Raw genomic sequence first — 20,101 nt, 5'->3', positions numbered from 1 at the left:
ATGCTTTCAGGCATGCAGGAGAAAAGCCGTTACTTCGCAACGAAACTCAAACCAGAGATGCGCAGTCACATTGTGCACTTGGTGCTTCACGCGTTTATCACGAGATTTGCACGACAATCACGATATAATTAAAATATCCCATGTGGTTGTTGGGAGCGTGACAAAAAATCAGTTACACGCGAGCCTCTCTATTTTAAGGAAAAAAACGGATCGTTGGCTGCCTACTGGGATTTATGTTCGCCTAGTGTTTAAAATCGGAAATCTCTTAAATTTCTCTAAAATTTCAGCCGCCCCGAATATTATTTTCGCTGCTAAATCGGGCAGTTTTTCGTTTTGCACACCAGGCGAACAAAAATCTCAGCAGGTGGCAGCAGATGCCAGCAATTATCATAGAACGAGACAACTATCTGATATTTCCATGATTGCCGTCCCTTGCATGCTTTCAGGCTCTAAAGAGAAATGCCGTTACTTGCAACGGAACTCAGATCAGAGATGCGCAGTCACACTGTGCACTTGGTGCTTCACGCGTTTATCACGAGATTTGCACGACAATCACGATTTAATTAAAATATCCCATGTGGTTGTTGGGAGCGTGACAAAAAATCAGTTACACGCGAGCCTCTCTATTTTAAGGAAAAAAACGGATCGTTGGCTGCCTACTGGGATTTATGTTCGCCTAGTGTTTAAAATCGGAAATCTCTTAAATTTCTCTAAAATTTCAGCCGCCCCGAATATTATTTTCGCTGCTAAATCGGGCAGTTTTTCGTTTCGCACACCAGGCGAACAAAAATCTCAGCAGGTGGCAGCAGATGCCAGCAATTATCATAGAACGAGACAACTATCTGATATTTCCATGATTGCCGTCCCTTGCATGCTTTCAGGCTCTAAAGAGAAATGCCGTTACTTGCAACGGAACTCAGATCAGAGATGCGCAGTCACACTGTGCACTTGGTGCTTCACGCGTTTATCACGAGATTTGCACGACAATCACGATTTAATTAAAATATCCCATGTGGTTGTTGGGAGCGTGACAAAAAATCAGTTACACGCGAGCCTCTCTATTTTAAGGAAAAAAACGGATCGTTGGCTGCCTACTGGGATTTATGTTCGCCTAGTGTTTAAAATCGGAAATCTCTTAAATTTCTCTAAAATTTCAGCCGCCCCGAATATTATTTTCGCTGCTAAATCGGGCAGTTTTTCGTTTTGCACACCAGGCGAACAAAAATCTCAGCAGGTGGCAGCAGATGCCAGCAATTATCATAGAACGAGACAACTATCTGATATTTCCATGATTGCCGTCCCTTGCATGCTTTCAGGCATGCAGGAGAAAAGCCGTTACTTCGCAACGAAACTCAAACCAGAGATGCGCAGTCACATTGTGCACTTGGTGCTTCACGCGTTTATCACGAGATTTGCACGACAATCACGATATAATTAAAATATCCCATGTGGTTGTTGGGAGCGTGACAAAAAATCAGTTACACGCGAGCCTCTCTATTTTAAGGAAAAAAACGGATCGTTGGCTGCCTACTGGGATTTATGTTCGCCTAGTGTTTAAAATCGGAAATCTCTTAAATTTCTCTAAAATTTTAGCCGCCCCGAATATTATTTTCGCTGCTAAAAAGGGCAGTTTTTCGTTTCGCACACCAGGCGAACAGAAATCTCAGCAGGTGGCGGCAGAAGCCTGCAGGTATAGAACGAGACAACTATCTGATATTTCCATGATTGCCGTCCCCTTTCCTTACTACTTTTGTACAACTATTTTCACTTCTATCACTGATAATTTGTTATAAAAACAAATCGATTCCGACCATCTGCTCCTGCTTGTTAATGGACCACAGTGTCTCCCATGTAATCGGGTCGAAGTGCGAGCTGGTGTTAGGGTTCCTGAAAATGTTGATATTGCATTACTTTTATTTATAAATTCAATCGGTAGTTCAATTTAAGCGGTAGCTTCTTATCGATATTACGGTAATCAGTTCGGTTTCTCCTCTTAGGAAACCTGGTCACACCAAAGTTCTGGCCAAATAAAAATAATAATTGGTTATAAAATAAACCGTTTAGTTTTTACTTGGACTTGAGCTAACAAAATGCACTTGACGCTGATCAATTTGTTCAAGAAGACTGTGCCTGGTCACATATTCAGGGGCAAGCGGCGCCTGGTGAAGCCGGTCAGCCAGCGAGCAATGGACACCCTGACCCGCGAGTACGAGCGCCAGGAGCAGATCATGCTACTCCTCCGGCACCCGTACCTCACCCTGGTAAGTCTTGCTCGCTATACGCGTAACCACACGGCCTAATACTACACTGTCCACTCCACTCAGGAGCAATCTTCCGGTCACGCCAAGGAGCTACAAAAGCGCGATAAGCTGGTGGCCAAGTGGACGGACGAGCAGACACTGCGCAAGATGAAGCCACACGTTACCATTGAGGAGCGGCTGAACCAGCTAAAGATTAAGGAGGCCTGGGACTAACTATCATAATATCTATATATAAGCCGACGTTACTTGTTAAATAAATCTAGATGTTATGTAAATTATATAATGCCTGCTGGATAAGCATCCATATTCGGCTTGGTTATATCTACATACGAGTTATTCCATGTGAAGTCACTGCTTACTTGCTTTTGGACACCAATCGACCCGCATGCACATGTGAAAGGCAGTGCGCCTGATCAAGTTTCCACTTATATCACTCAACGCTCTTTTCGTGTTTGGCGCTCATATCGCTTTTATTTGTTATTTGTTAAATTGCGTGTCTAAGTGTATATATCAATAATTTTTGTATGTTATGTATATGAACTGTTATGTACATATGCAAGGCATGTAACATGGTTCGTCGCTTCCACTTCCAATCGCTCCGACAAATCCGATCGCCATAATCAGAACGCTCCCAGCATCAATTCGTTAGTAGGCTATAGACTAAAAATTTATTATTTAATGGATGTTTTGTCTTGCTGCTTCATCTGTATTGGAGTTGGTTTAGTTTAATTTCAATTTCAGGGGTTCTCACTTTTAGAAAGCAATTTCAACATTTTTCAAATTGAAAAATCATATTTTCCAAACGCCACAAGGATAAGGAATGGTCTTCGGAATACTAGGGGGTTTAACTAGTTTTGAGGGGTTGGAGATTTGGGTTCGCTTTCGTGTCCGAGGTCCGAGTCCGTCGCCATCAGCATCTCGATTTGTTATAGCAATAATACCAATGGAAACGCCTAGTGATTGGTTATAGCTACGAGGTTGCCTCTTCTCATTTGTCCTAAGTTTCGTTTTGTTTTTTCGTTACTATCATTTGCGATTTGCCTGCTTTTGGTTAATGATGCGCATAACCTCAATAAAACATTTGTAACAATTTTAAATTAACTTTAAAAAAATAGATATATGCATATTTGTTGCTGCTGCTGCTGCTTCTCCACTGCCCTCCTGCTGCTGTATACGAATATATGCGTAATAGTTCCGCCTTCTCTTGTTGCTCTAGCTCTGGGCTCTTGCTACTTATCCCCCTGAAGATGGAAATCCTCTCCAGCTTCCCACTCAATCGGTGGCCAGCGGCGTGGCACCGGCCTTTTTCGTAGAGGGCGCAATCGCATCGGTGCCCTCATCCTCCGGCTGCACATGCTCCGACGCTTCGGCATCGGATCGGGAAAGCGGCGATACTGGCAGCAATGGCGGTGGCGAACTGGAGAGCATAGCAACGGGCGAGGCACTTGTGGTGGCCGCTGCGGCTCCATCGCCTATGCCCCGCTCGGGAGCTGGTTCTGAAACAGATGACGCCGCTGTGGGGACTGGAACTGCAACGGACGCGGTCGACGCCGTGGGCGTCAGCGGCGGAGAATCCAGTTGCTGTTGGCTGAACTCCTGGTTGGGGCTCTCCCTGGTAAACAGGCCCATCTTGGACTCAGATCCCGCAGTGCCCGGCGCTGTCGGGGCTCCTCCCGCCTCCCCGCTGTCTGTGCTCGAGCTGATCAGCGAGTGGGCCACTGTAGGCGCAGCAGGACCGCTGACCAGGTGCGGCGGAGCGTGCAGTGGGACGTGTTGGTGCTGCTGTTGCTGGTGCTGCTGAGCTCCATGGTAGCGCGGTATGTCTGCCTTGCGCCACAGCGTGATCTCCTGTTGCTTGAAGTAGCGTCGGTCCTCGGTGTCCATCAGCACTAGGTTGAGGAAATACTTGACCGAGAACTTCTTGTTTATGTCCCGCATGGTCGGCGTGAGATTGTAGCCAGCAAGGAAGACCCGGATGGGTATGCTTTCGCCTTTAACGGGCGCTCCGTCCATGATTTCGTACTTGGCAATCGTTTCGTTCTCGTTAAACATGGTGGGACCCGTGCCCGTGCTCTCTTTCTTGATGATCGCGATCTCCATGTGCTTGATCTTGATGCGCACCAACAGGAAGTAGATCTTGCCGATAATCGTGTCCCGCAGGTGGTACTTGCTTTTGTTGTACTCAAACTCGATGTGCAGGCAGTCTTCAATGCCAACCTCCATCTTGATGGGGTTGTTCATCTCCGGGTAGCTACATAGTGTGTGTACGGCGATGTCAACCTCCTTGGTTATGTCGCTGAGTCGCCTGACGATGGTTGCGCGCAGGAAGTAACGCAGTCGCACGTTCGAGCCGGCGTACACCTCAAACTGCTTCTCCACGTTGGGGAAATCGAACGGATAACTGTTGTTCTGGATGAGATCGCCCGGACGGGCCAGCGCCTTCGCTAAACACTTGAATTCGTGGTGGTTACCCCGGTCGTAGTACAGCTCGATCTGGCCAATGAATTCGATCTTAATGCCCTGGTGCTCCAGCTTGTTGCCCGGCTTCTTTAGAGTCACGTTCACCTGGATGAAAAAGGGGTGGATAAGGGGTTTATCTCTGGTAATGCTTGGGGGAACTCCCCCGGATGCTGACCACGACGCACCTTGCCGGATACCGTCTCCCCGTCGTAGAAGAGCAGCATCTTCTCCACTTTGCCGTCCTCCCCTTTAACCTCCGCCGTCTTGTGCTCAGCTCCATCAAAGACTATCTCAATGTCCGCTGACTGGCCGAATCCCAGGAAATTCATAATTGATAAACGTCGAATCGGCTTCTTCTTCCTCTTCGTCTTTCCCCCGCCTCTTCTTCTTTCTGCTCCGATGGAATGTCGACGCTGTGACTCTTGTCGGCGGTTTTTCCTGGAGATATCTTTTAGATAACCCTTTAAATAACCCTCAGCTGTAATGGGCGTTTTTCTGCGGCCTTTTTTCGTCCTTCGTTCCGATGCTGGCGTATGTGTCGCGTCTGTGTGTGTGAAATGAAAAAAATTGCAATTTTTCACACTACAGCGTTGCCGTATCGTATCATTCCGATTGTTATTAAGGAGTGCCAACGTTGGTACTTTTCAGTATTCAGTATCTGCAAGGTATTTTTTAAAGAACCATTTAGTTTGACCACACAATAAACAATTATTTTATATAAAAAAATTTAAAAAATATATATTTGTATTTTTTATAAACCTTGGTTACTTTGTATTAATTATAGTCTAATTAGTGATGCGTGGTATTTATATACCAATTAACCGGATCACCCGAATACCAAATGCGCAGTATTTAAATACTGCACCCATTGAGCGGAATAAAACTAAAATTAAAGAAAATAACTTAAAACCGTAACGATGCGAAAGTTAACCAGCTTCGTGTGCGGCACTGGAGCCGGGTTGGCGGCTTACTACCTACAGCGGCTGCGGGACCCACAGGCGGCTGTGCACAATTCATGGACGAACAGTGATAAGCCGGTGGATCCGTGGGCCCTTTGGGACACCAACTGGGATTGCCGGGAGCCACGCGCGCTAGTGCGTCCACTGCGAAACAGCCAGCCGGAGGAGGAGAACCGCTACAACGCGGAGCTGGAGAAGGCGAAGGCCAAGAAGGCGCGCCACATTATCCTGGTGCGGCACGGCGAGTATCTGGACGTGGGCGATTCGGATGACACGCACCATCTCACGGAGCGCGGCCGCAAGCAGGCAGAGTTTACTGGAAAACGGCTCAGCGAGCTGGGCATCAAGTGGGACAAGATAGTAGCATCTACAATGGTGCGTGCCCAGGAGACATCCGATATTATACTCAAGCAGATTGAATTCGAAAAAGAGAAAGTGGTGAACTGCGCCTTCCTGCGTGAAGGAGCGCCTATTCCTCCTCAGCCGCCAGTGGGCCACTGGAAGCCGGAGGCATCTGTAAGTCAAGTCAATGGTCAACCCAGTGCGTATTCCACATGATTTTCGGCTTTTATTTTACTGCAGCAGTTCCTTCGCGACGGATCGCGCATAGAGGCCGCCTTTCGCCGATACTTCCACCGCGCCTATCCCGACCAAGAGAAGGAGAGCTATACCCTGATCGTGGGACACGGCAACGTGATCCGGTACTTCGTCTGCCGAGCCCTGCAGTTCCCCGCCGAGGGTTGGCTGCGGATCAGCATTAACCACGCTTCCATCACCTGGCTGACCATTAGTCCGTCGGGCAACGTGTCCATTAAGTACCTGGGCGACTCCGGCTTTATGCCTCCCGAGCTGCTTACTAATCGCATACCGCGTGACGTCAAAAACGTTGTTTAGCCGTCTGTTTATAGAACTGCCCGAAGGAGAAGCAATCTTAGTGTATTTATTTTCAATCCCTAACGTAAATCCGTTGAGCTCAGATCGCGTAACAGTGTAACTAGCATGTACATTATTGCCGCACCGTAAAGTAAATCTCTAAAGAAGGAATCATTGAATCTTCCGACTGAAATAAAAAAGTTTTTATAGAATGCCTAACTTTACATTGAGAAGCGTTATCATATGTACAAAAACAGTTTTGATCATATTTTAGGTAGACCTAAACCCTGCTCAAGACCTTTTGGAGCCGTTGCAAACACTTGCGTATGCCAACGTCCTCTCCAGCGCCGCGTTTTAGCTCCACCTGCTCTGCCTGCTTCCTCACATAAGTTAGGAGTGGAGCCACTAGATCCGGCGCGAGCTCTGCCAGGTTAATGAGCATCTGGAAGTAAAAGTAGGTGCAGTGGGCCAGGTGCTTTTCGGCGAGGGATCGCAAGTGATTGGAGCACAAATCCCTGACCGCCTGTGATCGCTTGTACGCATCGTGCGAAACAAGCACTCTATACAGTCCAAACACTTGGTTGCGACTGAAGTCCACTTCGTCCACAAACATTACGTGCTCCAGCAGCGGGATGTGCACGCCGCGCAGAAGGGTTAACAGCTGTTCTTCCTGCTCCTTGCCCGTGCTCTCGATCAGTTGCTGCATGATGGTGATCACCAAGCCCGCATGCTGTCCTGCCCTCCGCCGCTGGACCACCAAAAACTGGGTCACCAGAAGCTGAAGCACAAACTGCGCCAGCTCTCCTTCTACATCCGCCTGGAGGAGGGTGGCATATGGACGGGCCACCAGCTTGGCGTTGGATGAGAAGCTAAAGTGCGGCGTCCAGTGCTGAACTAGCTGCTCCAGGGTCTTGGCTACGTATGTATCCGTGCGGTAAGGCAGCCGACCAATCCCTTGTAGCAACACCGGGAAAATCTTATGCACCAATTGCGGTAGGCGACCTTCGGGCGGTACTCCCGCCTGCAACTGCGTGGTAAGCAAGAACCGAACCATGGCCAGGTGGAAGAAACAACTCGGCTTGGATCGCACGTACGCTAGAGTGGGGCAATTATAGATGACAATGGCTAAGAAGCTGTAGAACCGGGATCCCAGTTCGGATCGACTTCGGTCCGGCGGTAGCCACAGCTCGAAATGATTTACATAGGCATGCAGTTTGTGGCTCAACTGCATGCGGACGTGGGCAGCAGCCTCCTCTTGCTGGGCCCGCCTTCCCAAAGCTCCAAAAAAGCCGCAGAGCGGCTCACGCCCGCCCTCCAAGGAGGCGGGATCAATGGCTAGGTGTCGGAACTCCTCTAGCTGTGTAACATGGGGCATTAAAGCCAATACAGACTCGTGTTGTGCGTTAAGGAGGACAAGGGACTTCACCCAGACCTGGAGAATGGTGGAGCTTGCAGGCCGTCCACCGTCTTCCAACACCTGGAGCATCAACTGAGCAGAAGCAGCCATATTAATAGGTTCTGGTCCCTGCAGGAAGCCCAATAGCAGTTTGTCGCTATCTTTTTCCAGGGCGATGAAGTTGGCCGCTAGCTTTGGAAGCCATGTGCTATGGCTGCTAACGTATTGGGTCCTTAGCAGTGGCATTATGTGCTGTTGGAGTGCCTCCTTGATGCCACTTGCATTGCCTGTCACAGCTCTCGGCTCGCTGAGACGCTGGATTAAACAGTGAAGCGTCTGCCATACGCGATCCTGCGATGCCTGACCACACTTTTCTACGTAATGTGCCAACCAGGGCCCAAGAAGCTGCTGCTCGCCGCGGTTGAAGTCATCCGCAAGATTGAAGATGGCTTGAAGGTTGCTAACGTAGATGGCGCCCACTTCTGTATCATTCCGTATGGTGGACAACTGGTTGACCAGCTTGCCCACATAATCATCCATGGACAGGCGATGTTGGGCATGCAGAAGCAGCAGGGCCATATGGCCCTTGGCTACGAGAATCCGCCGCACCGGAGGAAGTTTTTCCAGGGCCAGGCAGAGCAGCATTTCGCGCAGCTTGGGCGCCAACTCGCCGAGATCTTCATGGCAGAGCAGCAGGCACAGAAACAGCTCGATTACATGGTGAATACCAGGCTCATTCAGAGCCAAAAGTTTTGCGGCACTGAATTTGCTGAATATGCGGCCGAGTAGCTTCTGGCGTTGGTTGCTTCTGCCCTGCGATGGCAACAGCTTCAAGGTTTTGCCTAACATCCACGCGTACATGGTGAAACTGCTCAGGTTCAAATCATCTATATGGGATTTCGACAGCAGTTTGCTGTAGCGATCGACGTAGGCCGCTCCATTGGGGCAAGTAAGCGGCAGCTGATCTAGCTCAGGACCCACACTGAAATTGCAGTTTAGGGATCGGTGAAAGTACTCCCACAGCTGGCACAGCACATCAGTATCCGGCTGGCCGAGCTGCAGTTGAAGAGGAGAGAGTAGAATTAGATAGACACGTCGCTGCTGTTCGTCCGGTTGGCTCGCCAGGAATTGCTTAAGCAGATTGGCGGTTTGAAAGCTGTCTGGTGGCGGCGCAGTGGGTGAGTGATCCGGCTGGTAGCGACCTTCACTGTTGTATTCGTCGAGGCGGGCCAGACCAAGCCGCAGCCAGGAATAGAGTTCGTGGTATGCCAGAGAAATTGCATTGCTCTCACCCTGCAAGTGGTTTGTCTTATGCCTCTGCATGGCCTTGTGGAAAAGTATCCAAAAGTCAAGCTCCCGCTCTCCCAGCCACTTGGGAACAAGGCGTTTCAGCAGCAGCCATAGCTCCTTGTTGCAGCGGCACATGAATGGCGAGAAATGGATGAGCTCTGGGCGGTGTTTACTGCGATAGTGATGTCCGGCACATACGATCAAATCGTCGAGTGTGCGCTCCAGCTGTCCCAGGAATGCTTGATCCTTCCCAGAGGCGTGCAATATATGCAGATCCAGAAAGCGCCACTCCAGCACGCCATGATACAGGTGATATGCCGGCGCCTGGCAGTCGTTTCCCTTGCTGTGCTCCGCAAAATACAAAATCTTCCAGGCATCCGCATCCAGCTGATCGTTAAGCAACTGACGAAACCCATCAAGAAAATTTGATGGTATCAGTTCGTTGTCTCGCAGGCGCAGCAGCAGATGGTAGAAGTGGGTAACCTGTTTTCGCACTCTATACCACCCGGAGTTCATGGAGGTGGCCGTGGCCTGCAGTTGTTGCTGACCCGTCACCACGGTGAACAGCTTTTGCACATTCTTGCTAAGAACGGGACAGTTGTACTTGTTGCCAGTTGCCAGTGGAGCTCTTAACTCACCAGGCCTCCCCGTACAGATAGTTCCTTACTGCGCCAACCGCCAACTGGCCCTGGACAAAGTCAAAACAGAGATTCTCCAGTCGACAGCGGGGCGGGTTCAATTCGGCGTAGCCATTCCCCAGAAAGCCTCCCTCAAAAAGTTGGCTCTTCACAGTGTCCCGGCCGCTGCAGTTGAACTCAGGCAGGAAGTCTAGACCGTCGTTTAGGTTCTCCTCCTCGCTTTCGTCCACATCTACTTGTGCGCTCTGGGTTTCCTGCTTCTGTGTAGCCTGGGTGAAGGCGGCCAGGATCTCCTCGTCGTCATCTGACTGGAAGAGGTCGTAGTCCATGGTGCAGGCGGGGATTTGGTTTTTGAAACCAATTTTCTTGAGGATTGGATTTCGCGCGGCGATATATTCTTCAATAGCATTAAAGCGCTTTCCAACACTATCGGAAAGCCGATAGCTTCGATAACGGCCGATAAATAGATAATCTTTGTGACATTTGGACCTTTGTTTTGGACCTGACTTGGCCCCTTCTCTTATCGTTGGTTGCCCCAGTTACGTAGCATCTCCACTTCGAGCACCATGTCGTTCCGCCCGTTGGTCGAGGGCGACTGCGGCGGAGTTAATCCTCTCATGCAGCTGGGCGGACAGTTCACCCGCGATGTTGCCCACAAGGATGAGGGTTATGTGCAGCGGCACTTCGAGCGAGCTCCCCGTCCCGAGGACCAGTTGATTAACGAGTTTCTGGGACAGGTTGCCGCCCCGCCGCAGTCATTTCAGATGGACACTCTGCTCCAGGAGATGCGGGATATAAACATTCACGGGAACCCGCAACAGCAGATGCACTCCCAACAGGCGGAGCAGTGGGGACAGGACTTTGCACGCGGACTGGCACCCGCCCTGCCCAACAAGATGATCCACATGCAGGCGCAGCAGCAGGACCTGCAGCATGCCCAGGAGTTCTTCGACGAGCCGCTGATTAGTAGCCAGAACTTTCGGCCTCTGCAGCGCCAACCTTTGATGTCCATTACGGCGGGACAGCAACAGGACCCATTCTTTGACTCCGCCATGGAGACTATCATCACAGATCATCTGCCACAGGCGCCACAGGGTGAATCGCTGGACGACTGGATCAGCGACTACCAGCGCAGCACCGAACAAAAAGAGCAAACCGCCTCCAACTTCAACGAAAAGTTCTGGGAGCGTCTGCAGGACGAGTGGCAGAAGCTGTCCGACGAGAACGAGCATCCGTGGCTGTCGGAGTACAACGACAATATGGACGCTTACAAGGAGTATGAGTTCGCCGAGGGCAACCCCATGTCCGAAGTGGAGAACCCGTTTGAAAAGGGCAAGGAGTACCTGGCAAAGGGGGATATACCTAGCGCAGTTCTTTGTTTCGAGGTGGCGGCCAAAAAGCAACCGGAGCGCGCTGAGGTCTGGCAGCTGCTGGGCACTTCGCAAACAGAGAACGAAATGGATCCGCAGGCCATTGCGGCACTGAAGCGGGCCTATGATTTGCAACCGGACAATCAACAGGTCCTGATGGCCCTGGCCGCGTGTTACACCAATGAGGGCCTACAGAACAACGCTGTGCGTATGCTGTGCAGCTGGCTGGCGGTGCATCCGAAGTATCAGCACTTGGTCGCAGCCCATCCGGAGCTTCAGGCCGAGGGCACATCGTTGGCCTCCTCGCTGATTGGTCCGAGTAAGCTGCGCGATCTGCAACAAATCTACTTGGAGGCAGTTCGACAGCACCCGGCAGAGGTGGATGCCAACGTCCAGGATGCCCTCGGTGTGCTTTACAATCTCTCCGGGGAGTTCGACAAGGCGGTCGACTGTTACCAGTCCGCACTGCAGGTGGATCCCCAAAATGCCAAGACATGGAACCGCTTGGGCGCCAGTTTGGCCAACGGTTCGCGCTCCGTTGAGGCGGTGGAGGCTTATCAGCAGGCGCTGCAGCTCCAACCGGGCTTCATCCGCGTGCGCTACAATGTGGGCGTATGTTGCATGAACCTTAAGGCCTACAAGGAAGCCGTGGAGCACCTACTGACAGCGCTTACCATGCAGGCGCACACTAACGCCGCCCGTGAGCTGCCCAATGAGGCGATGGCGGCCACCTTTAGAGGGCAGAACCAGATGTCCGAGTCCATCTGGAGTACCCTGAAGATGGTCATTTCACTGATGGGTCGCAGTGATCTCCAGAGTCATGTGAGCGATCGCAATCTGGCTGCTCTTAACGAGGCCTTCAAGGATTAACCAGTCCGCCTGTCATGCTCTTGTGGTGTCTAAATTTCACTCTGGTAGTGTAATCATTCCCTCTCGGTTCTTATTTTTTGTATAAATTTGTCTATTTTCTTAAATTTAAGCAATTAAATAACTGTTGGATAAATACGGAGTGCACCTTTATTATAAACTACGGCATGCCGCCCAGTCGCTTGTAGTCGATCTTCTCGAGCTGCACGAGAGGCTTTAGCTGCTCGGCAAACACCCGCATTTCCTCGCCGACATTCTCCTGCCCCGTGGGCGCCACCACAGAGAGTTCTACTATGTAGCTTTGTGAGATTGGTTCGTTGGCCATGTCCTGCTGCTTGCCGGGCACAATTTTGATGAGCTTGGAGACGGTGATCTTCATGCGACCCTTGCGAAACATGTAGCCTGAAATAAATCCGTTTGTCACTATGCATTTTGGCAACTCAAGCGCAATAGATGATCCCAACCCTTGGCTATGTACTCGAACTCTAGGCGAAAGCCCATTTCCGTGAGGAATTCCAAGATGCCATTGGTGCAGGCGCAGTCCATGCAGCTGCGTACCAATGTGGGCCGCCGTTGATCCACCTCGGGGTTACCTAGGTAGCGCATCTGAAAGGGAGCATCGCGACCAAGCGCTCGGCGCACGCGAAGCAGCAGTGGCTGGTTGGCATTGGGCTGGCGCAGGCTCATGCATACTTCCAGGTCGTGAAACGGCTCCGGCGAGGTGTCCACATTGTCGCAGAGTCCCTTTAGTCTGATGGTGGTGAGGCGGTTAGGTAGGTGTGCAAACGATTCAAATCTGACGCTGGGTCTCCCACCTGTGCATCAAGTGTTCCACGGCAGAGTCCAGGATGGATCCCTGCAGCAAGTACTCCAGGTTGGGCAGAAAGCGGTTGTTCATCGCGTGGGAGAGGGATTCGCGGGCCGATGAAACGATCGCCATTGTTTTAGTTCACTTGTTCGTTTGTTAGGATATGATATTAAATGAACTGAGCACAGTTTGGTTTTTAAACCGGCTTTGTTATGTTTATGTTTATCGTTATTTTTTCTCGGGGTAATTCGTTTCACAAGTGATGCCGTATTAGGCATTTTTTGACAGCTCCAGCTAGATGCCAGAAAATCGAATGGTCCATCGATAACGATAAATGCAAATCGACGCGCACAAAATATTGTCAAATACGAATTTATTTAAAGCATATTCTTAAAGATTGATTTACCGTTAATCCCCCAACGACGCCCCCAAAATGGCGGATCATAAGTATAGGCTCTTCAATGCGGTCGATCCGAGCACAGTAAAAGTTCCCTTCAATCAAAAGTTCGCCAATTTGACGCTATCCTCCCAAAAAAAACGACAGCAGGTGTCCCATGTACCGAAGGATCAGCCAGAAAAGAGGAATTCCCGGGAAATAAGAAAACTGCAAGCAGATCCCATGCGCGAAAATGTGGGTGCTCCGACCTGCGGGGCAGATACAATGGACGACAACTCCGATTACATGGAAGCCTTGCAGCTGAGCTGCAGCCAGGATGTGGCCGATGTAGGCGACGTAGAGCTCCTGTCCGCCGGCATCAGCAACTTGACTGTGCAGCCCTTGAATGAAGAGCACTCGACCAAGCCGGAGATCTCCATTTGCATTTCCTCCACCACGGAGGAGAACATATCCGGTGACGACGACGACGCCGCCTCCTGCATCACCATATCCGATTCTAGCGAGGATGAGGAAGAACCCTTGCCGCCCGATAGCATGGCAGTGAGCGAACGGGAAAGTGTGCCTAATCCCGAACAGGAAGACATACCACAGCCCATGCTCACAACCGAAAAAGTGCAGCGCATCGAGGCTTTTCTGCGCGATGTGTCGATCGAGCGACGCGAGATGGAGTGGAATGGTCCATTGACACCATCCCCCCTCTCATCTAGCAAGCGGCAATCGCGTCTAGCTGAGGCGGAAACCGAATCCATGTCGCCCACCGACGAGGCCTGGCAGCCACCCGTTACCAGGCCGATTTACAACAGCACACAATTGGCGAACAACGATACGCAGGCGAATACCATCTGCTCAGCAGATTCCTTTCGATTGGATAGCAGCAAGCGGCTGGCAGACGACGAAACGGAGGCGAATACTCTCGGATCGGAGGATCTTGAGCCCACAGACAGCAGCAAGCGTTTAGCAGACAATGACACTGAACTGAACACCTTGTGTTCTGATAGCTCTGGGACTCATGACTCCACTATCCACGACAATGACAATGACCCCGTTCCAAATGAATCCATTGAAATACCGGAAACTAGCAGCGAGGGCGAACACACGCCGCAAAGAGCTAGCTCTGGTTCCTCGACATCGGGAGGGGATGAACACGGTTCAATTCAAGTCAGCAGTATTAATATTTCAGCGAAGATAAACATTAAAATCAGCATTCCCGCTGTGGAGTCTAGTTCGGCGGAGGACGAGGATGAGCATTCGCCCAGGGCCACGAAGTCCCTGCCCAGCTCGGAGGAGGTGCAGCTCCAAGAGCACCATCAGCAGGGGCTCCAGAAGGCAGTCCACCAAAAATCCATGCTGTCTGTGGATGATGCTTCCGAGGATGAGCAGTTTCTCACCCACGCAGAAAAACTGCTCAATCAATTGTACGGCAAGTCTTGGCAAACACCAGATGTGATCCGCACTCTTAAGCGTTCCAGTGGCAGTGGTGGGAAGAAGGCTCCCCTGAAACCCAGGAATATTCAAGCAACAGCGGTAACCACCGTCAAAAAGAAGAATCCCAGGCCAGACGAAAGTGTTCTCGGCGACTTCAGCATATGTAAGAACTTACTTTAAATATCCTCCAACCTTCGAGTAACACGCACTTTTATCCGCAGTTACCAAAGCCCTGCGCACAAATCAGACACCTTTAAACTCGACTCGCCTGCCTGCCGTGCGCGCTGTCCAAACGGAGAGGCGGCCGCGGCCTCAAAAGCCATTGACACGACCGCGCACCAATCATGTGGACGAGGATCGCTGGCGAAAGCTCATAGATTCTGACAGCGGAACAGACGCCTCCGACGATGAGGATGCAGATGCCACTTTCAGTGAAAGCGGTAGTGATAGCGACAGTGCTTCAGGCAAGGAGAACAAGCAAAAGCGCGGCGACCTTACCTATCTAGACTTGACCAAAGACGAGGTGGAGGTGATCAGCAATCCTGACCAGGACTCGCCATGTAAGAGTTCAACTTATATTTTAATTATTTCTTGGTGCATCTAAGGGATTGTGTAATTCTTTCCAGCGCCAAAATGTCACCGCCGCCTGGACGATATACTACGCTCCTGTCGCGCCAGCGTTAAAGCGAAACTTCCTGCCACGCCTGCGCCCCAGACAAACATTCGTCGCCAACTTTTTACCCCTAACGCTGGATTTGAGAACTATATTCAAGCTAAAGAAATAGTTGACAGGGCGTTGGACTTGGACATGCTCGATGAACTGGAGAACGACTACCTTCCCGGCACTCCAGTCCACAGGCGATTGCAGGAAGTAAAAAAGCAGCTTGGCATTGGGCAGCAAGATCAGCCAAACCCCCAGCAGAGCCCGATTCTCAAGTTGCTTAAGCCAAAAACGGCTCCGCCTAAGGGCACTGCTCCAAAAACAACCGCCCCGCCAAAACCAACTGCCACGCCAAAATCCACTGCCCGCAAACCAAGGAAGCAGAAAGAACTCTCACCCATTAGAACCGGCGGCAAATGCGGCTTCCTGAAATCCCTGGAGGGACAAGTGGCCCGCGATAGGGCGGACAACGAGGCCTTCTTCTATCGGGAAAACTTCGCAAGGAATAAAGAGCAGCTGGCCCATCACCTGTACAAGATGTTTAATGCTCAGGTGTTCAACAACGATCTGGATGTGCCCATCACCTGGTCCAAATTGCTGCGCAACACTGCCGGGCGGTGCATGAACAAGCGCAAGTGGGTGATTCTGAAAGAGATAATCAGATATCCTCTTTAACCTCAACTGATTCATTTCGTTTACAGACTTAACCAGCGTAGCAGCGTGGTGGAACTTAGCGTCAAAGTGCTGACTACCGCGGACCGCCTGCGTTGCACCTTGATACACGAACTCTGCCATGCTGCGGCCTGGGTGTTCAATGGCGAGGGTGGACACGGACGTGTGTGGAAGATGTGGGCCCAAAGAGCCAACGACAAGTTCCCCGATCTACCGCAGATTAAGGTCTGTCACAACTATAGCATTGACTTCAAGTATACCTACAAGTGCCTAAGCTGCGACAAAGCGTAAGTTTTCCTAAAAGATACAAAGAATGTTATTGTAATGCAGTTTTTTCGCATCACAGTTCACATGCTCATTCCCGATCCCGCAAGGTGGAGGATTTGCGCTGCAGGATCTGTCGGGGACCCATCACACTGTTCCTGAACAAAAAGGACAAGCAGGGAAACACCGTATCCACGCCGGCCGGCGAGGCAAAGGGATTTGCTAAGTTCGTAAAGGACAACTTCCAGAAGCACAAGCGTGATAACATGACCGCCACTCAGGTGATGCGCATCCTAAGCGTGGAGTATGCCAAGCAGAAGGGTCAGCCAGAGGAAGAGACAGCGGCATCGATCGCCAGCCGAGTATAAACACTGACACTGGACGCGGAGTTTAACTAGCTGGAAACTAGCGACAATTGGCTGGGTGCTCATTTCAGTTTTTGCTTTCTCCTGTTAATGGCGTTGTAAGCCATAAATCATTTTTTTATATCATTGACAATTTGAAAAACTTAAGTGAGATCTCAGTTTATGCGAAATCCATACCTGTATATTTTGTTTAATGTATTATATTGTTTCTTAACCAAGAAGTATGGTTTCCATTAAAATTTAACGAACATTTAAACGCTAGTGCTGCGTAGCTCGATTTTGGATAGCCGGTGCCGGCTGGCGGTGTTGGTAAATGTAAAGCTTGAACTCACTACTTGTTTCATTAAAAGAGTATGTTTGTTTAAGAGTTAACATATGCCTAGTACAACTTGCGAGATAAATGTTTGGCGCAATCTTGAAATCATCTATCCTACAGGATTTACACAGATGACAAGTGAATAGTGTAATAGTTTTGAAAGGGCTAGGCACACAGTAATTTTTCAGACACAGTAATAAATATAATGCCAGGGTATCCCACGGCCTAATCTTTTTGGTCAGAGGCGCATTACCGCTGCGTTTCCGCAGTGGCTTTGGTCACACTACCCGCACTCACACAAAGCCACCGTAAACATTTGGCGCAGAACCGAACACGTCAGCTACGCGGATTGTTTGTAAAACAACGTTTCTATCGCCCCGCAAATCTGATCCGTAGCAGCAGTCCATCCTGCGCCGTCCGCATCCGATCCGCGAAGTATTTTCCAGGGCTAAAACGTGAAACACAGCAGCAAAATGGTAAGAGCCTCCGACCTACGCACACAAATACACACAGGCACACACACCTACACGTCGGCGATTTTGGGGCTTATCGGGGCGGGGGTTATTGTATTCCGGTATTATCACTAAACCTATCCGACTTGCAGGTACTCATTGCTGCGGCTGTCTGCACGAAGAATGGCAAAGGTGAGTGGCTTGCATGCGTTTTAAGAAACGAGCCCTTTAGTTAACCCGCAATGTACACGCAGTGATTCTGTCACGTCAGTTCGTCGAGATGACGAAGGCACGCATCGAGGGTCTGCTGGCTGCCTTCCCCAAGCTGATGACCGCTGGCAAGCAGCATACCTACGTGGAGACGGACTCAGTGCGCTACGTCTACCAGCCGATGGAGAAACTTTACATGCTGCTCATTACCACCAAGGCCAGCAACATTCTGGAGGATCTGGAGACACTGCGCCTCTTCTCGAAAGTGGTGAGTTTCATACGGAAGTACTGAAGCCTCAGTGTTGATCAGCCCCAACCTTTGCAGATTCCCGAGTATAGCCATTCACTGGACGAGAAGGAGATAGTGGAGAACGCCTTCAATTTGATCTTTGCCTTCGACGAGATCGTGGCACTGGGCTACAGGGAGAGCGTCAACTTGGCCCAGATCAAGACCTTCGTAGAGATGGACTCACACGAGGAGAAGGTCTACCAGGCAGTGCGACAGACCCAGGAGCGTGAAGCGCGCCAGAAGATGCGCGAGAAGGCCAAGGAACTGCAGCGTCAGCGCATGGAAGCCAGCAAACGGGGTGGTCCCTCCCTGAGCGGCATGGGCGGCCGCAGCGGCGGCTTTAGCGCCGACGGATTTGGCAGTAGCGGTGTGAGCAGCAGCTCCGGTGCCTCAAGCGCCAACATCGGCATCACCTCTATCGATGTGGACGCTAAATCCAAGGCGGCTGCGTAAGTCTTTTCTCTCCTCTATTTCATCTTGACTCTGGACTTATTGCTCCGATTTCATCAGCAGTAAACCAGCTTCCCGCAATGCCCTGAAGTTGGGTGGCAAGTCCAAGGACGTCGATAGTTTTGTGGATCAGCTGAAGAACGAGGGGGAGAAGATAGCCAATCTGGCACCGGCGCCGCCCGCTGGAAGTTCCAGTGCTGCAGCCAGCGCCAGTGCAGCAGCCAAGGCAGCCATTGCGTCGGACATTCACAAAGAGAGGTGGGTTTCAGCATGATTGTTTAGTTCATTATTAAATGCTTAACACCTGCTTTCAGTGTACATCTCAAGATTGAGGACAAGCTGGTAGTGCGTCTGGGACGTGATGGTGGCGTGCAGCAGTTTGAGAACTCGGGCCTTCTCACGTTGCGCATTACGGACGAGGCATACGGCCGCATATTGCTAAAGCTGTCTCCCAACCACACACAGGGCCTGCAGTTGCAGACCCATCCCAACGTGGACAAGGAGCTGTTTAAGTCGCGCACGACCATTGGACTAAAGAACTTGGGCAAACCGTTTCCCCTCAACACCGACGTGGGTGTGCTCAAGTGGCGCTTCGTCTCGCAGGACGAGTCGGCCATCCCACTGACCAGTAAGTTCACTACAACCACTACTTGCGTCTCGCTCATTCACGTGGTTGTGCTTCTCGCTTTTTTCCAGTTAACTGCTGGCCATCGGATAATGGAGAAGGTGGATGCGATGTGAACATCGAGTATGAACTGGAGGCGCAGCAGCTGGAGCTGCAGGATGTGGCCATTGTCATTCCCTTGCCGTAAGTGCAGTGTTTGTATAGATGTGAACAAGATTACTCATTCAATTTCACACTCAGAATGAATGTGCAGCCTTCGGTGGCAGAGTACGACGGCACCTACAACTACGATTCACGCAAGCATGTGCTCCAGTGGCACATTCCCATAATCGACGCCGCCAACAAGTCCGGTTCCATGGAGTTCAGCTGCAATGCCTCCATTCCAGGCGACTTCTTCCCCTTGCAGGTGTCCTTCGTCTCGAAAACGCCGTACGCGGGCGTGGTGGCCCAGGATGTGGTGCAGGTGGACAGCGAGGCGACGGTCAAGTATTCTAGCGAATCGATTCTGTTTGTGGAGAAGTACGAGATCGTGTAGGCCGCGCCGCTGGCCACGCCCACCTAAGTAGTACATAGATATACATAATTTTCCGGGGTCATCCGATGCGATGCAATTAATTCAACTGCTGCTGCATGTTGAAAATTATTTTTCCATGTTTGAACTTTAAATATTTATGGCGCAGACAGCTTCTCAAGGCGAGTAATTGATTCCAAAAAAAGAAAAACCATCAAAACCAATTAATTAAACTAATTTCGTGCACTCCAAGCGCTGCGTATAACGGTATCAAATAAATTAATTGCAATTAGTTGTAGTTGGCGATTGCAGTGTTTTGTTTCGTGTGCTTCGACGCACCCCTTCAACTGGAGTATTTTGTATGTAAAATGCTATGAATAAACCATATATAATATACACCAAAGTGCATTGTTTCTGGATTGTTTACTATAAGCAAACTTTTCATCTTTTTTTTAACTGAAAACCGCATAATAAATTTGAGCCACGTTTTTGAAGTGGTGCCCACTGTGCATGGATTCTTAACGTCCGGCTTGTTGGTATTG

The 20,101-nt window shown here is 50.4% G+C and overlaps 8 protein-coding genes across 10 annotated transcripts; 5 read left to right on the top strand and 3 right to left on the bottom strand.

Moving 5' to 3' along the window:
* The first annotated feature begins 1,976 nt into the window (after window positions 1-1,976).
* LOC120455979 (ribosomal protein 63, mitochondrial-like) lies at window positions 1,977-2,608 on the top strand. The gene is made up of 2 exons (XM_039642532.2): window positions 1,977-2,261; window positions 2,325-2,608. The coding sequence occupies exons 1-2, from the start codon at window positions 2,091-2,093 to the stop codon at window positions 2,472-2,474; spliced, it is 321 nt and encodes a 106-aa protein (XP_039498466.1). The 5' UTR covers window positions 1,977-2,090; the 3' UTR covers window positions 2,475-2,608.
* Window positions 2,609-2,704: 96 nt separating this feature from the next.
* On the bottom strand, window positions 2,705-5,326 carry LOC120455978 (vacuolar protein sorting-associated protein 26). Its single transcript, XM_039642531.2, has 2 exons — window positions 4,907-5,326; window positions 2,705-4,826 (listed from the first exon to the last, which is right to left on the bottom strand). Exons 1-2 carry the CDS (start codon window positions 5,048-5,050, stop codon window positions 3,534-3,536), a joined length of 1,437 nt encoding a protein of 478 aa, XP_039498465.1. The 5' UTR covers window positions 5,051-5,326; the 3' UTR covers window positions 2,705-3,533.
* A 243-nt stretch (window positions 5,327-5,569) lies between these two features.
* LOC120457073 (serine/threonine-protein phosphatase Pgam5, mitochondrial) lies at window positions 5,570-6,777 on the top strand. 2 transcript variants are annotated; one of them, XM_039644253.2, is made up of 2 exons: window positions 5,570-6,196; window positions 6,266-6,777. In XM_039644253.2, exons 1-2 carry the CDS (start codon window positions 5,639-5,641, stop codon window positions 6,572-6,574), a joined length of 867 nt encoding a protein of 288 aa, XP_039500187.1. In that variant the 5' UTR covers window positions 5,570-5,638; the 3' UTR covers window positions 6,575-6,777. The 2 variants fall into 2 exon arrangements, with proteins under 2 accessions (XP_039500187.1, XP_039500186.1); XM_039644252.2 differs by having other exon boundaries at window positions 5,571-6,196; window positions 6,263-6,777.
* Window positions 6,778-6,814: 37 nt separating this feature from the next.
* LOC120457068 (protein MMS22-like) lies at window positions 6,815-10,332 on the bottom strand. Its single transcript, XM_039644247.2, has 2 exons — window positions 9,878-10,332; window positions 6,815-9,822 (listed from the first exon to the last, which is right to left on the bottom strand). The coding sequence occupies exons 1-2, from the start codon at window positions 10,204-10,206 to the stop codon at window positions 6,834-6,836; spliced, it is 3,318 nt and encodes a 1,105-aa protein (XP_039500181.1). The 5' UTR covers window positions 10,207-10,332; the 3' UTR covers window positions 6,815-6,833.
* A 14-nt stretch (window positions 10,333-10,346) lies between these two features.
* On the top strand, window positions 10,347-12,250 carry LOC120457070 (peroxisomal targeting signal 1 receptor). The gene has a single exon (XM_039644249.1). The coding sequence runs from the start codon at window positions 10,444-10,446 to the stop codon at window positions 12,115-12,117; it is 1,674 nt and encodes a 557-aa protein (XP_039500183.1). The 5' UTR covers window positions 10,347-10,443; the 3' UTR covers window positions 12,118-12,250.
* LOC120457074 (mediator of RNA polymerase II transcription subunit 18) lies at window positions 12,247-13,205 on the bottom strand. Its single transcript, XM_039644254.2, has 3 exons — window positions 12,930-13,205; window positions 12,579-12,865; window positions 12,247-12,516 (listed from the first exon to the last, which is right to left on the bottom strand). The coding sequence occupies exons 1-3, from the start codon at window positions 13,052-13,054 to the stop codon at window positions 12,275-12,277; spliced, it is 654 nt and encodes a 217-aa protein (XP_039500188.1). The 5' UTR covers window positions 13,055-13,205; the 3' UTR covers window positions 12,247-12,274.
* Window positions 13,206-13,325: 120 nt separating this feature from the next.
* Window positions 13,326-16,962, top strand: LOC120457069 (nucleolar protein dao-5). Its single transcript, XM_039644248.2, has 5 exons — window positions 13,326-14,907; window positions 14,966-15,304; window positions 15,371-16,040; window positions 16,107-16,364; window positions 16,424-16,962. The coding sequence occupies exons 1-5, from the start codon at window positions 13,356-13,358 to the stop codon at window positions 16,707-16,709; spliced, it is 3,105 nt and encodes a 1,034-aa protein (XP_039500182.1). The 5' UTR covers window positions 13,326-13,355; the 3' UTR covers window positions 16,710-16,962.
* Window positions 16,963-17,296: 334 nt separating this feature from the next.
* LOC120457072 (coatomer subunit delta) lies at window positions 17,297-19,962 on the top strand. 2 transcript variants are annotated; one of them, XM_039644251.2, is made up of 8 exons: window positions 17,297-17,498; window positions 17,627-17,666; window positions 17,729-17,952; window positions 18,010-18,422; window positions 18,487-18,681; window positions 18,738-19,051; window positions 19,120-19,231; window positions 19,289-19,962. In XM_039644251.2, the coding sequence occupies exons 1-8, from the start codon at window positions 17,496-17,498 to the stop codon at window positions 19,581-19,583; spliced, it is 1,596 nt and encodes a 531-aa protein (XP_039500185.1). In that variant the 5' UTR covers window positions 17,297-17,495; the 3' UTR covers window positions 19,584-19,962. The 2 variants fall into 2 exon arrangements, with proteins under 2 accessions (XP_039500185.1, XP_039500184.1); XM_039644250.2 differs by having other exon boundaries at window positions 18,484-18,681.
* The last annotated feature ends 139 nt before the right edge of the window (window positions 19,963-20,101 follow it).

The sequence above is a fragment of the Drosophila santomea genome, chromosome X (genome assembly GCF_016746245.2).
Source record: "Drosophila santomea strain STO CAGO 1482 chromosome X, Prin_Dsan_1.1, whole genome shotgun sequence".
Taxonomy (NCBI): Eukaryota; Metazoa; Arthropoda; class Insecta; order Diptera; family Drosophilidae; genus Drosophila; species Drosophila santomea.
The sequence above is the reverse complement of the archived record's forward strand: the minus strand, read 5'-3'. Positions and strand labels throughout refer to the sequence as shown.